At 33.3% G+C, this 14,541-nt stretch overlaps 1 protein-coding gene across 1 annotated transcript; it reads left to right on the top strand.

Moving 5' to 3' along the window:
- The first annotated feature begins 6 nt into the window (after nucleotides 1-6).
- Nucleotides 7-13,475, top strand: LOC138318207 (interferon-induced protein 44-like). Its single transcript, XM_069260396.1, has 6 exons — nucleotides 7-586; nucleotides 793-870; nucleotides 3,322-3,380; nucleotides 11,235-11,378; nucleotides 11,611-11,806; nucleotides 12,418-13,475. Exons 1-6 carry the CDS (start codon nucleotides 343-345, stop codon nucleotides 12,717-12,719), a joined length of 1,023 nt encoding a protein of 340 aa, XP_069116497.1. The 5' UTR covers nucleotides 7-342; the 3' UTR covers nucleotides 12,720-13,475.
- The last annotated feature ends 1,066 nt before the right edge of the window (nucleotides 13,476-14,541 follow it).

Raw genomic sequence — 14,541 nt, 5'->3', positions numbered from 1 at the left:
AAAAGTGGAGACACTTGAAGAAGAAAGGACAAATCTCAGTTCAGAGCTTGATAACCACAAAAAGAACAGTGAACAATATCAAGGAAAAGTAAGACACTTGAAGCAGAAAGAACAAAACTCAGTTCAGAGCTTGAGAACCACAAAAATGACAATGAACGATTGCAAGGAAAAGTGGAGACACTTGAAACAAAAAGGACGCAACTCAGTTCAGAGCTTGAGAACCACAAAAAGAAAAATGAACAAGTGCAAGGCGAAGTAAAGACACTTGAAACAGAAAGGACGCAACTCAGTTCAAAGCTTGATGACCACAAAAAGAAAAATGAACAATTGCAAGGCGAAGTAATGACACTTAAAGAAGAAATGATAAAACTCAGTTCAGTGCTTGAGTTCCACAAAAATAACAATGAACAAATGCAAAGAAAGGCAGAGACATTTGAAGCAGAAAGGACGCAACTCAGTTCAGACCTTGAGCACCATAGAAAGAAAAACGAACAGCTGCAAGGAGAAGTAGAGTCGGAAAGGACAAAAACCCGTGTTAAGCTTAGGAACCACAAAGAAGTCAACGATGATCTGAAACACAGGATTTGTAAGTATTGATGCTTCAAAACGCCGGAAAAAATACGAAATGTTTGAGATTTTTTAATTGATATGCGGAATAAATACGCTAGCAAAATATACGTTAAAATCATTCAACGATGCACATTTTTGAATTCTCTGTAACGGTTACTTATTTTCATTTTCTATCTTTATTCCAAACTCTGTCTTTATCTATGTATTGTGCATTACCTTCAGTTGAAAATGAAGAAGAAATCAAGCAGTTACAAGACGACGAGAAACATGAGTTAAAGAAACCAAAAAAGAAGCACAATGGTATGTTGATAACTGCTCAGTGTGTGTGTACTTCTAGCTTATCATTTGTCTTTTTAATACTAGAATGTAAGACGTGATTTTATGTTTTGGCGTGTCAGACTATCTATCAATAAACCAGTACTAACATCAGTTACAGTTTTCAATTAACCATATTCTTATCTTTGCGACAAAAGATTGTGCGATCTAATTACGGGTTCTTCCTCGGTACATTGATCAAGCCAGTTGCTGTATTTCTAAATATATTCTTTCAAATTCACGCTTACGTTTATGTAATCACCTCGTAATATTTTATTAAAAAGTTGAAATTAAGAATAATAAAAACTTTGTTTATGACTTCATAGCTGTTGTTTGCTTATGACGTGATGAATATTAATAACGTCAGATATCATAGCAACGCCAATAAACGTCCATTTGCATAAAGACGCCTATGAAGGCAGAAAGGCTTAGGAACGAAGTCTAGTATTTTCTCCCTTTCTTTTTTATCCATCTATATACATATTGGATACTGTATATCCGTCCCTATATTACTCAACCTTGTATTTGACAATCAACATGTATAAACTGACTTACATGTGAAAGCAAGGATTGTTATTAAATCCATTTTAACACGTTTTTGCTATTTTATCATCCATCTTGGATTTTATGTCGATTTACAATGGGCTAGTTCGATCGCAAGCTTATCGACTAGAGCTAAACCACCGATTTCAAACTAAATTTCCTTTGCGCATGCGTCAGTTTCTGAAAACATGGCAGTGATTGGATGTTGCTTATACGCATGTGTAATCTAAATAAATACAACAGCATGGACATTGTCATTAGTCAGCGATCGAACTCCCTCAATATGCCTTTAGCAATTTCCAGTTGAATACTACAAAGTCTTATATGAGATCAATTCATTTTTGCTGTTGGCAATTTTTGAAGGAACTATGGAAATTCCAAAAATATAGGAATATATTATAAACGAATATGGCAGCTGAATAATTAGAACATTAATGGACTCTTACTTTAGCTAATACCGTACAAATATAAATTTTGTTAATCTGTTTTATTCGGAGTGAATGTTAGCAAATATCACAACGGTATGATTCCTATGGCAATCTTAGGTGCCATTTTGAATACTTAAAATACCCTTAGAATGTAAGCTTCATGCTCACCTGGAACTTTATATATAATATTTATATGTTGATACCAAAAAAATAATATTCAGTAGAGAAAAAAACTATATTGAGTCAGAGCAAGTTGGCGTCCAGTCTATTCATCTATCATATATTATGTATAATTTATATTTTATAACTCTGTTTTTCTTTTCAATTGTTTTTTAGTATCTTACTGTATTGTGTTTGCTATTTTTGTTTTTTATATTGTACATACATGTATATACAATATATACGTCTATGTAGTAAAGTGTGATTTACTTCTGTTATTACCAGTTGTATTCTAGAAGTTTCCATATTGGTTTTATGTAATTTCTTAATGAACTCTTAAAATTTATATTATTCAGCTGTCATCTTGGACGCCGTCTTGAATATTTTGAATATTTCAAAATGCTGGATCTTATTATAGAATACGGACATGCAATTATCAACAAATCAAGAACTAAATTAGATATGTTTGGCTTTTATCCTTAGCGTTTTGAGTAAAAGGTTTATTTTGAATATCTAAACATACATTGTTAAAGCTACATCGAATTCAAAGATTAGATTTTTTACGCTGAGCTTTGTTCAGTTAGCTCGGTAAATATTAAAGAAGACTAAAATCAAAAACAAAAATTGGTTCTGCCTTTCGTATTGATAAGTAGTTCAAAATGGTAGTAGAGTAAATCTATCAGTTACGGTGTACCCTTGACGTAAAAATAATAAATATTCTCATTGCAAACCTTAGTAATGTGACAATAAAATAATGAACCGCTTGTCATGAACCGCTTGTCAAATTAACTCTGATAAATAATCTATGTTCTGCGGTACCCTAGTACTAGGACTAAAACTGCATTTATGAGACTATTCAAACTAATATTACATTGATAACAAATTTTGATATGTATTAAACTGACATTAAATTAAACAATTTTAATCATGCTTAAGCTTATCTCAAAGCCGGTATCAGGGAAATAATATACTTCTTTGTCTACTAAAAAATATGAATGAATAACACACGTAATACAAAGACATCATCTTACTGAATCTCAAGTTGTACTTGCGGTAATGTCCATGTACATGTAGCAGTGAAACATTATTTCAAAATAAATATGACGAACCATGAAGAATTGTAAGACAGAAATAATTAGCATCGTGTTTCCACAGTTAATGCTTCAGAAATAATATTTGGCATGGTATTCAATATTACATAATTGCCGAGCTACTTATTAATAGTAAGTTTCATAGTCGGTTACTTTTTCAGATCCTGTATGAGTTTACAAACATAGTTATGCATGTATTTTTCGTTTCACTTTAGTTGAAATACCAAAATTGCTGGATAAACGTTGGAGATTAGAGCCCCTATTTGACAGAGGAGTAAGTAATTTCAAGTTTCAATAAACATCATATACTTTGTGTATGCCATGGAACAAATGTCTCATTCGTTAACAAGGTACACAGTTTTTAACAGCAGCCTTGAATGGAGGCAAGAAAGAAATAATATTGCCATGTCATCTTTATTCCATACTATTAATGCAGGAAATGATAATTCGATGTGTTATAAGTTAGAATAGTTAACGAGTATACATGAAAAAAATAAGTTTTTACTACAGACCTACTATGTAATCATTGTCGTGCAAACGATCACTGATGATGGTTGTTAAAACGACTGTTCCGTCTTTGACGACGAGGAATTCTTTATTCATTATAGAAGCAAAAACTCTTGGGATTTCATCATACAATTGCTATCCGATGTAAATCATAAGCATTGAACGTCATTCAGGTTTCATTCATACCCAATAGCTACCGTGCTTTGTGGAATTTGCCTCTGTCCGGTTCGCATTCATACTGGAAAGACGTACAAAGCTGAAACAAAGTTGTGTTCGAAGTGGATTAACATCACAAAACGGTTTTTTTCATTTCACATGTGTTGACAGCGTTTGAAGCACAAATCAGACAATATCCGGAGAATTTTATAAGCGTAAATTTCGACTTCGACTTCTTTTAGATAACCCCCGATATAGCGAAGGTTCCAAACGAACACTCTTGTCAGCGCCAGTAGCTGGCATTTTATTTGTATAAATCAGTTTCGTATTTTTAGGTATGTGATTCCCTGTGTATCAATATACAGAGAATACATTTCAATGTTATCTTTAAATCAAGTAAGAAATAATAATTGCCAACAATATGACATTTTATGTATATATAAGTAATGCATTGGAAGAATGCGGAAATTTCCGAAGAAATTACAGCTCTTCCGAATGCCTCGGACTTCATTCGGCGCTTCTCATTTAAACACGGTATGTTTCCATTGTTAAAATCTTGTCGTTTTTGTTAATTAAGAAAGCAAGTTTAGTTAGCATATAAGTAACGTTAGCTTACAATGTTAACATAAATTTATACAAATACTTCCTATGCAATATATATTTTATACAGGGGCGGATCCAGTTTTTGGTGTGCAGGGGGGGGGGGGCGGGGCACAATTTGACGGAAAACAATTCCCATATGATGGCATTGAGAATTCATTATGCTATTATTCTCAGATCTCAGCATAATGTCTTATACTGCTTGTAAAAGTGACAAAAAGTCTTAAAAACATTGATTCATTTTCACAATTTTACATGAACACTGTATATATTACATTTTGGAAAAATATGAGATACAAATTTCTTTCTATCAAATGAAATCTCAATGGCATTGTCAGTATATAACTTAGTGAAAAGAATAATGTAAAGATGCTATAGCTTGTAGCCAAGAACACTCTCTAAGTGTTTAATTCAGCAAATAACAACAAGAAACCTTTATCAACATACAAATTATATTCTGCCTTCATGCATGTATAATCAATTGTTATTTCTTAAACAATGATAATCACTTACAAGACTAAAATTGTGAAAGACTTTTAAACTACATACAGTGTATTGAATTATTAATGACATATATATATATATTCATATGAATGATTTAAGTCTTACATCTTATAATTAAAAAAACAACTTGAAACCAATAATTTATATATTAACTCTAGTACTACTATCACATTAGGCACTACTGCAGTAAGTCATAAGACTAAGCATTATATACTTTCATACATCAAAAACTTGAAAAGTATTGAACCAAAACTATCATCACATTAGCTACTATTGCAGTAATTAAATCATAGACTTAAAGTATTACAAATTGTGTACATTATCACATTAATAACTACTATTTTCACAAAATAATACTTAATAACATCATTATCACATACTGTATATCACCTATTGCTACTACTTCAGAAAGTCTTAAAATTGATATATGATGTTTAATGTCTCTAATGTCAGTTAACACTCCAGTGTTAATCATCAAATAGGATATTTGGGACCTGCATCATCCTTTGGTGTTTCCTGGCAAATTCGGTCACAATGTCAGTGACCCTAATACATTCACTGTCCTATGGATAAACATCAGTGCAAGAGCACTTAGTCTATCCTGTCCCATGGTTGATCTCAGATAAGTTTTAAGAGTCGCAGACAACTTAAATACTTCTCTCACACTCACAGCTTGTCACCGGAAAAGTTTCCACATATCTTTAGAATGATGTGAATGATTCACATCATTCTAAAGATAATGTTTGAAAAGAAATCTTTGTCACAAGCCTTGATGGTGACAGAGTGGAATGAGAGTTTTTCTAAATTTTCCTTCCACAATATTTTTCACCGTAGCAGGTAGAAAATCAATGAAGACATGGAAGGCATCATGGCGCTCGACCCACCTAGTTCTACATAACTCTATAAATTTGTGACGCTTGTTTATATAGAAATGTTAGAGTTCTACAGTGCAGTACGAAAACCATTATTCTTGTGGTTAAGCTAAGCAAGTGATTAAGATGTCTCGACATACTATATCACAAGCCCTCCACCTCGAGTTGCAAGTTTGAATCCCATGTGGGGCAGTTGTTAGGTACTGACCACTGGTCTGTTTTTCCTACGGTTACTCCGACTTTCCTCTACCATCTAAATCTTGCACATTCAAATGTTTAAAATGACATGTCCGGTACCATGGGTAGTGGGCGGATTAAAGTTTGTCAAATATTTTGCAAACTTTTAAATTAGATAAAATTCTACCTTCTTCAATACTCCAGGTGTTATTATCACTGACGTTATATCCACCTCTGGACTTTCTAATAGTAAAACTGGAGATGGTTCAATCTAACATTTGCTTTCAGCATATTAGCTGAATGAGACATTCAAATTATTGGCTTTTAATATAAATATTTAATCTCATTCAGATAATATGCTGAAAACAAACATAAGACCGAGTCAAGTTTGTACATTATGTTTAAGTTATCCGCTACAAGTTACTTTTTAAATTTAGAAAATAGGAATTTTACTTCTAAAAATATACCTAAATTACAATTAGATAATGGTTACGTAATTACTAAGCAGGTTGATGTCTTGGAGGAAGTTAAGAAATTCTGTGAAAAATTGTATGATTCTAATGATGAAATAGCAGATGAAAATTTGAATGAGCTCTTAGATCCTCACAATATAAATAAGATTAATGAACATGATTCTGAAAATTTAGAAGATTATATCACACTAGAAGAGGCTGAAACACTGAAAAACATGAAAATAATAAATCTCCAGGATAGATGGTTTCACAGTAGAGTTCTTTAAATGTTTCTGAAAATCCTTAGGTAATTGTGTAGTTCGTTCTATAAATTTAGGTTATAAGAATGGTATTTTATCTATCTCACAACAACGAGGCATTATTTCATGTGTTCCAAATGGGAGAAAAACCCAGACATTTTATAAAAAAAATTAATTGAAGACCTATTACACTTCTAAATGTAGTATATAAAATAGCTTCAGGTACTATAGCAAACAGAATTAGGACAGTTTTAGATAAAATAATTGATAAAGATAAGACAGGATTTCTTTCGGGCAGATATATAGGTGAAAATACCAGACTAGTTTATGATGTAATGCAGTATACATAGGAAAATGATATTCCAGGTATGTTTTTAATGATTTTTTTAAAAGGCCTTTGATTTATCGGTGTCATGGAAATTTATTGAAAAAGTATTATTGTTTTTTGGTTTTGGTGATAGTATAATTCATAAGGTCAAAACATTTCATAATCAGGTCAGTGCGTCTATTAATCAGGGTGGAAATCTGTCTCATTTTTTTTCAAATTTTATGGGTAGATATAGGAGATATAGTTACGGTGGGTCAATATTATATGAGTATATAGAGATATAGGAGATATATATAGGGTGGGTCAATATTATATGGGTATATAGAGATATAGGAGATATAGATAGAGTAGGACAACGGCCTGGGGATAGAACCAAGAGCCTTCACAAATGTGAATGTTCAACTCAAGGCCCATAACGAGACGGTGTCTAGGGAGACTTAAGTAAGAAAGAAGTCACATAGGATAAACCGAAAATATCTAATCCGAAATATAGTCCCGGTTTTACGAGATATCACATGGCATTAAGTTTTTTGTAAATAAGGAATTTTAATCAAACATCAGTCTATCGCAAAGTTTTAATATCTTACTCTACCTATGTTTCAACACAAAATAAAACACTGATGGAGATTAATGTGAGGGACAAAGCTTCAGAAAATATTTGTAAATGTTGCTTTGATAAGTGGGTTTTCCTTAATTATCTGACCCGAAATTCGACCTTAAAGGCAAATCAGTCAAATTGGCCATCATAAACGAGCTATTGACAATAGCTAGCTGAGACGCCTTGTACAGTAGTATGCTGGAATGAAAGACTCTTTTACTGTTAAGATCACAGAAAGGTCAATTATATGAAAATATTCAACAGGCCTCTTAATATGTTTAAGGTCTAAAGAACCGAGATAATGGACGTGTATCCTTCCGGATGAAACACTTTTTGAAATTTATTTACTTGAAAAAGCATGATAAACTTTCATTTAAATAATATTTAAATAAATCAGACATTAACAACTTCTATTGAAGAGTTCCTAAAGCCTGCATGCAAAGTCTTATTTTCAGCTTACCTGGCCCTAAGGGCTGGTGATCTTTATGTCATGGTGCGGCGTCAGTCGTTCGCTGTCCGTCCGTCCGTTCGTCCTTCCGTCGTCCGTCAACATTTCCTTTAAATCGCAACTTGACATAGAGCTCTCAATGGAATGTAACCAAATTTGGCCAGAAACATCATTGGGTAAAGGGAACATAGTTTTTATAAATTTTGGCTCTGACCCCAGGGGGCGGGAGTGCAGGGGCCCAATAGGGGAAATAGAGGTTAATCTTTTAAATCGCTTCTTGTCATAGAGTTCTGCATGGAATGTAACCAAATTTGGCCAGAATCATCCTTGGAGGAAGGGGAACAGATTTTGTATAAATTTTGGCTCTGACTCCCAGGCGGCAGAAGGGACCCGGCCCAATAGGGGAAATAGAGGTAAATCCTTTAAATCTCTACTAGTCATAGAGTTCTGCATGGAATGTAACCAAATTTGGCCAGGAACATTATTTTGGGACGGGGAACGTAGTTCGTATACATTGTGGCTCTGACCCCCCGGGGGCAAGAGGGGCGGAGCCCAATATGGGAAATAGAGTTAAATCGCTACTAGTCATAGAGTTCTGCGTGGGATGTAATCAAATTTGGCCAGAAACATCATTTGGGGAAGAGGAACATAGTTTAAATAGGGGAAATAGAGGTAAAAATTTTAAATTTCTGCTAGTCATAGAGTACTAAATACAATGTAACCAGATTTAGACAGATATATCCTTGGGGGAAGGAGAACAGAGTTTGTATCAATTTTTACTCTGAGATACTTAGAGATAAATCTTTAAATTCCTTCAGAAAAAAAACAATGATCTTGTATTCAGAAAATTACTTGGCATTACAATAACAAGGTGAGCGATACAGTTCCTCTGAGCCTCTTGTTCAGACAAAGAAAGGCACGTGTTTTCACCCCACTGAATTGTTTTGTGATGTTACCATTTTTTTTCCCTACTGTATACTTTGACCGTGCTTGTTGTGTCATTAGTCTGACGACTGCTAAGGCCCATGGGCCTCTGTTTTGGTATGTCATATGTTGCAGAGTAGAGACCTACTTTTTTCTGTAAAGAGCGGAACTGCAACTATGGGTCATGGCTTAATAATGAAGCACATTTTCTTAAGCAAAAAAAAAAAAAAAAAAAAAAAACATGATGACAAAAATATCAATTACCTTTGAATGCGTGCTCTGTATTTTGCCAGTGAAAATGTAAACAAGTCACCCGTCGCCCCTACTCGCTTGACTTCTGTGGCTTAGCTTGAACGAATCGTGTATCATTGGCTTCAATTAATACATATCATCGATAGAATGGGAATCACTGTACATACAAGAATTGTTGGGTTTAATCTTTCCTTTCAATATCTTTGTCTATGATCGCATCGAAATAAGTGTTTACAACAATCGTCAGTCATTTTCTCGCTTCAAGATCCCCCTAATACCGCTGAGCGTCCCCTAAGTCAGAGGTACGCATCAATTGTACACTCCGATTCCGTTGTTAACCTTCTCCACGGTGTTGTTAAACATGATAGAGCCAAGCAAACGATATTTCGGTTAAAATTTTGAACTGATGGTACTCTCAGTACGTTGATATTTGGTGAGAAATGAATGGCATATGTAAAAAAAAGTCAGCATATCCAGTGATCCATCGACAAATTAATTGCATAAATCAATTAATGATAATTATAAATAGAAAAAGCATCAAATAAAATTGCTCTATTTTCACAAAGAATTAAAAACAAAACTGGAAATTGCAAGAAAACCCCATCAGCTATGATCAGATATAATAAAGCGTTAAAAAATAATATCAAATGCTATGTTATGACACCAAAATAACTTCTGTTCGGCTTTTGGTATGTCTAATATGATACATGAAATGCGCAAAAAAGTGGCGCTATAGTAGCAGAATTGAACTATTTATTGAATAAAAAATGTTCCAATACATTGTACGTATTACGTGCCTATTGATGCATTTGCACCAAAAACTAATAATCGATCGTGGACAGCCATGCAACATCACCTTTCCGATTTTCAGGACAATCTTCGACAATTTAGATACAACGTTGAAGTAGTTGGTTAATATCAAAATATAGGGAGAAAATGTCTAATTATATTTAATATTTGTCTCTAGTACCTTAAGGGATCAACCAACTAAATAAAAAAAGACCTTCGAAATGGCCCCTGTGTATACAAGATTGAGCCCAGGATAGAATTTTAAGCCGGCCGCTGATTGGCTGGCTAATTATGAATTTCAAAAGTAAAAATGTTTTCTGACAGGTAATTATTCCTAGATAACCATAATATCAATTTGGAAATTCATATTGAGATTTAGGTTCAAAATATCAATTTTGATAATGAATAGGTAAAAACATTAGAATTTCCGGATATTTTAGTGCAAAATGCGCCTGATTTCAATAAAGCTACCCTGGTTGGAGTTTGAGCAGAAGGACCCAAACTTTTTTTTCTATCTAGTGTTATATGAGAACCTAGACTTTAATTATAGAACACAATACCTAACTAATATTTCTTTGTTTTAATAATACAGTACAAAACTTTAACAAAGTTTAACACTGTGGTCTATGTAAAATCATTTAGTTGGTTGCTCTCTTAAGAGCGTCAAGGGTGAAATAGAACACTACTGGCCACTAAGACACCAAGGGGTGGCCGAGGATACCCTACAACACGTAAACATACTGTTCATTGGACCAGTAGGGGCTGGGAAGTCAAGCTTTATCAACACAGTAGATTCTTCTCTCCGTGGTCACGTGACAATGACAGCTGGTGCTGGAAACAGAGACCAGAGCTTTACATCAGCGGTACCATACATATGTTTTTGATTATCTATCTATCGTTTGATATATAGTTGGAGTTATTAGTCAGTCAATAAATTCCTGGCTATTGTGTCTAATGGGATTAATTCACGTACCACGTGATACCCGATAATATTTGTGTGGGTCTATTGTTTAATTCTATTGGTGATGGAATGAAGTTAAAAGATAAATCTCGCGCCAACCGTATTTCAGCGGGAGGATAACAAAGCATTACGTTCCATTGGTTAAGGTGTCATTTTTTATCTTTTTAATTTAAAGCATCGTAATATGATTATGATAAGCTTCCATGTTTTAATTATTTGTAACAAAAATATTCAAAAATTACTATTCCTGTTTCCTTTTGTTTTCACTTTTTGCTGGGTCCGTATACATTTTATCAACAGGTGCGGAAGTACCCCATTTATGCATCCGACAACAGGAGACAACTGATGTTCCAGCTGTGTGACTGTAGAGGTCTGGAGGATGGAGTAGATATCACACAAGATATAGAGTCTATCCTGGAAGGACACATACACAACAACTACGTGGTAAATATTAAAAACGCCGTCTAATATATGCATTTATATGGCTTAGTATTACTATTTGAAATTCGCAAAACATATATATGATGAAAAGATGCATGTAGACACAAGTCATATAATAAGTGAGCCTAAAAATTGAAAACTTTAAATTAACAGATATGGACAAAGATATAGATAAACCGTAACTATGGTTCCAGGTTGTCAGGTTACAGATTAGTTTTATTATTTCGTTAATCAGATTAACCCCGCTTCTCCGTTGAAAGAGAACATGCATGGATACAACCAACACCCAGGACTAGAAGACAAAATCCACTGCGTAGTTTATATCCTGGAAGCCGAGAAACACAGCGACCATGCTGACATACATACACCATTCACAACTGAAGATGTCCGGAATCAAATCGAGAACATCCAAACTCGTGTTGAACAAAAAGGTTCAAATTGTTTTATAAATACTAAAGGAATTAGAACAGCGAGAAAAGTTATTAATTTTGTAGCCAATTCAGAAACTCCCCGTTTAATACTTTAAGACGGTGATTTAAGACTGTCAAATATTTCGCGATTTCAACTAAGAACTAATTTCTATCGGTTTTATATTCTCGCGATCTGGCTCTCAATGTGAATATGATTCAATCACGTCTCATGTTTTGAGGAACAAATTCTGGTGATATTGTAATGTCCAATGATATCATAGCATAATAGAATATTATCCCCGCGAAAATAGCCAGCTATATCGTATGTACGAATATCCCGGTAAAATTAGAACTCTGACTCATTTATATTAACTTGGAACATATTCTAATTCAATGATTCTTGAAATATTGATCTTACTTTAGTATTATTATATGACAAAAAATCAATCTTTGTAGTAACGAGCATTTCTGTTTGTTTAAAAATAATTTTATCATCTCATAGCGTAAACATAATGTCGCCGTTTTTACACCGTTTCTGATTGGATGAAAACAGCCGCGCAATGATTTCATAGGAAAAAGAGTCCCTCAATAACTATTACCAAATAACGATCCTTAAACATACTTGTTTCTAGGAATCCCTCAGCTGATCCTACTGAACAAGGTGGATATCGTGTGTGAATCGACTATGTTGACCACATCAGATGTGTACAGGAGTTCTCTGATCAGACAAAGATGTATAGATGCTGCAGAGTTCCTCGGTTTATCCCCGATGACTGTGCTGCCGATGAGGAACTATTATATGGAAACATCTACCACTGATGACATCGGTATCCTCGCTCTCTTCAACATCCGACAGATGCTTCGTGTGTCTGACACTTTCCTCCCCGTCAACTATCTACAGGAACTTAGATCTGACAAATACGAACCTCAGTAAAATCAAGAATTAGTTCGGAAGACGTGTAAGTGACAGTAGTGTTTGTAGAACCATTTTGCGTAGTATTAAGATTAGGTGAAATAGCATTATTAAGCAAAACACTCCATGCAATTTCGAGCAAGGAATAACGATATACAAAACTATCAAAATAAGTAAGTATTTCCACTAGAATCATTAGAGAGTCCTTTACTCCCAAAAGTACAATCTCTCATTGCTTCACCAAGAAATATATATGTGAAAAGTGAAATTTATATGCGCTACTTATGCTGCAATTTGATTAAATGTTTACATATGATCATAAATCATTTACCTGAAGTTGTTATTCCGTCTATATTTTATTCAATAAATCATGTAAATTACGATATATATCCCTTTCGCAGAAGGCTAGAACGTTATCCATTTTTTGATATATTATGCAAAGTGCACTACTTGTTTTTATAATAACGTTAGACAAGTACACATTTTTTATATTTTCGTATTTGTATTGTATTAATTTTAATTTTATTGATTTTTTCCATCGTTTTCATTTCTATATATTTTTTTTATTGATTTTTCCAATGAGAGAAAGAATTTAGTATTGTTTCCACCTTCTTCTAACCATCTGGCTCGAGACCTTTTTTTGTGGTCCATGTGTTTCTTTTTCCAATAAGTTTTTGAATTTATTTTCTCTTTCAGTTGTTTTGGATGTACATCTTTTAAGTTTTTCAAGCTCTTTTTTTTTTTTTTTTTTTTTTGGCTAGTGTTTGTTTACTTAATGATATACTTTTTCTCTTACTTCAATTTTGCATGATTATCAAGCTTTCTGCGGCTTGTCTTGGTTAATATTATATGGGTTTTTTTAAGATTTTACGTTTTGTACAAGATTTTTGTTGATTTTCCAGTATCCAGGCCCTCGATTAGCTTCTATATCCTTATTAAGTGAAACTGCCTGGTGGTCTTATGTTTTATATTTGCTGGTCTTACTCCAGATTTAGAAACTTTGGTAACTATTCCTAGAGGTCCAAAATATAACTACAGTTGAGTGTAAGCTAGCCTTTACACCCTAGTGAACTTGGAGTGCACTACATTTAAACTAGTAGTGTACTTCATATAAAATACAGGTAAACTAGTAGTGCATTACGTCCAGTCAGGTGTGACCATTAAAACCCCTATACAGGTAATGGGCAGTGCCATAGGACACCTGTGTTTGATACTTGTACCTATATTTTTATATACCTTGTCTTCCCTATAGAAACAGCCTTATAATATCATTTGATATTATTTTCATTCATTATTTTCAATGATTTAGTGTTATATTGATATTTAGTAATGGTACATGTAGTTCAGTTACAAATGTAGTAATTGATATAATTACTGTAATAGAATTGAATAATTAGCATTTATCACCATATTATGAACAGTCTTAGTTACCAGCTTTAAAACTACATGTATATGCTTATGAGTTTAATTTACGTATTCTGTCATTTTAGAAATATTTACTGGTACACCAGAGACTTAATCTCTGTTTAAACATATATATCTACACATGTATTAAATATCATAATATTATTCAAATACTATTTTGATTGATATATATCTAATTTTGATTCATTTATTGTATAGTTAGTTTGTGTGACATAAATTATATAAACATTAGATTTATATTGAAATTAAGCAAAAGTTGTGTACATGTTTTAGATGATAAAAAGTGATGACATGTACATAAAAATAATATGGAGTGTCAGTCATATATGCATGTTGTCAAGAGACAACTTATACTGTATATCTTATACAGATGAATTAATTGTTATTTTTTATTCTCAAACAGTAAATTTAGACACTT

Source organism: Argopecten irradians, chromosome 3 (assembly GCF_041381155.1).
Source record: "Argopecten irradians isolate NY chromosome 3, Ai_NY, whole genome shotgun sequence".
NCBI classification, from domain to species: domain Eukaryota; kingdom Metazoa; phylum Mollusca; class Bivalvia; order Pectinida; family Pectinidae; genus Argopecten; species Argopecten irradians.
Note: the sequence above shows the minus strand (reverse complement) of the source record. Positions and strands in the feature narration are given on the sequence as shown.

Excerpts from the sequence above, each read along its gene's own strand:
- LOC138318207 (XM_069260396.1), top strand. The coding sequence starts at position 343 with ATGACACTTAAAGAAGAAATGATAAAACTCAGTTCAGTGCTTGAGTTC. Across the intron at positions 3,381-11,234 it reads AGCCCCTATTTGACAGAGGA|GTGCGGAAGTACCCCATTTA; the intron begins GTAAGTAATTTC and ends TTTTATCAACAG. Across the intron at positions 11,379-11,610 it reads ACATACACAACAACTACGTG|ATTAACCCCGCTTCTCCGTT; the intron begins GTAAATATTAAA and ends TTCGTTAATCAG.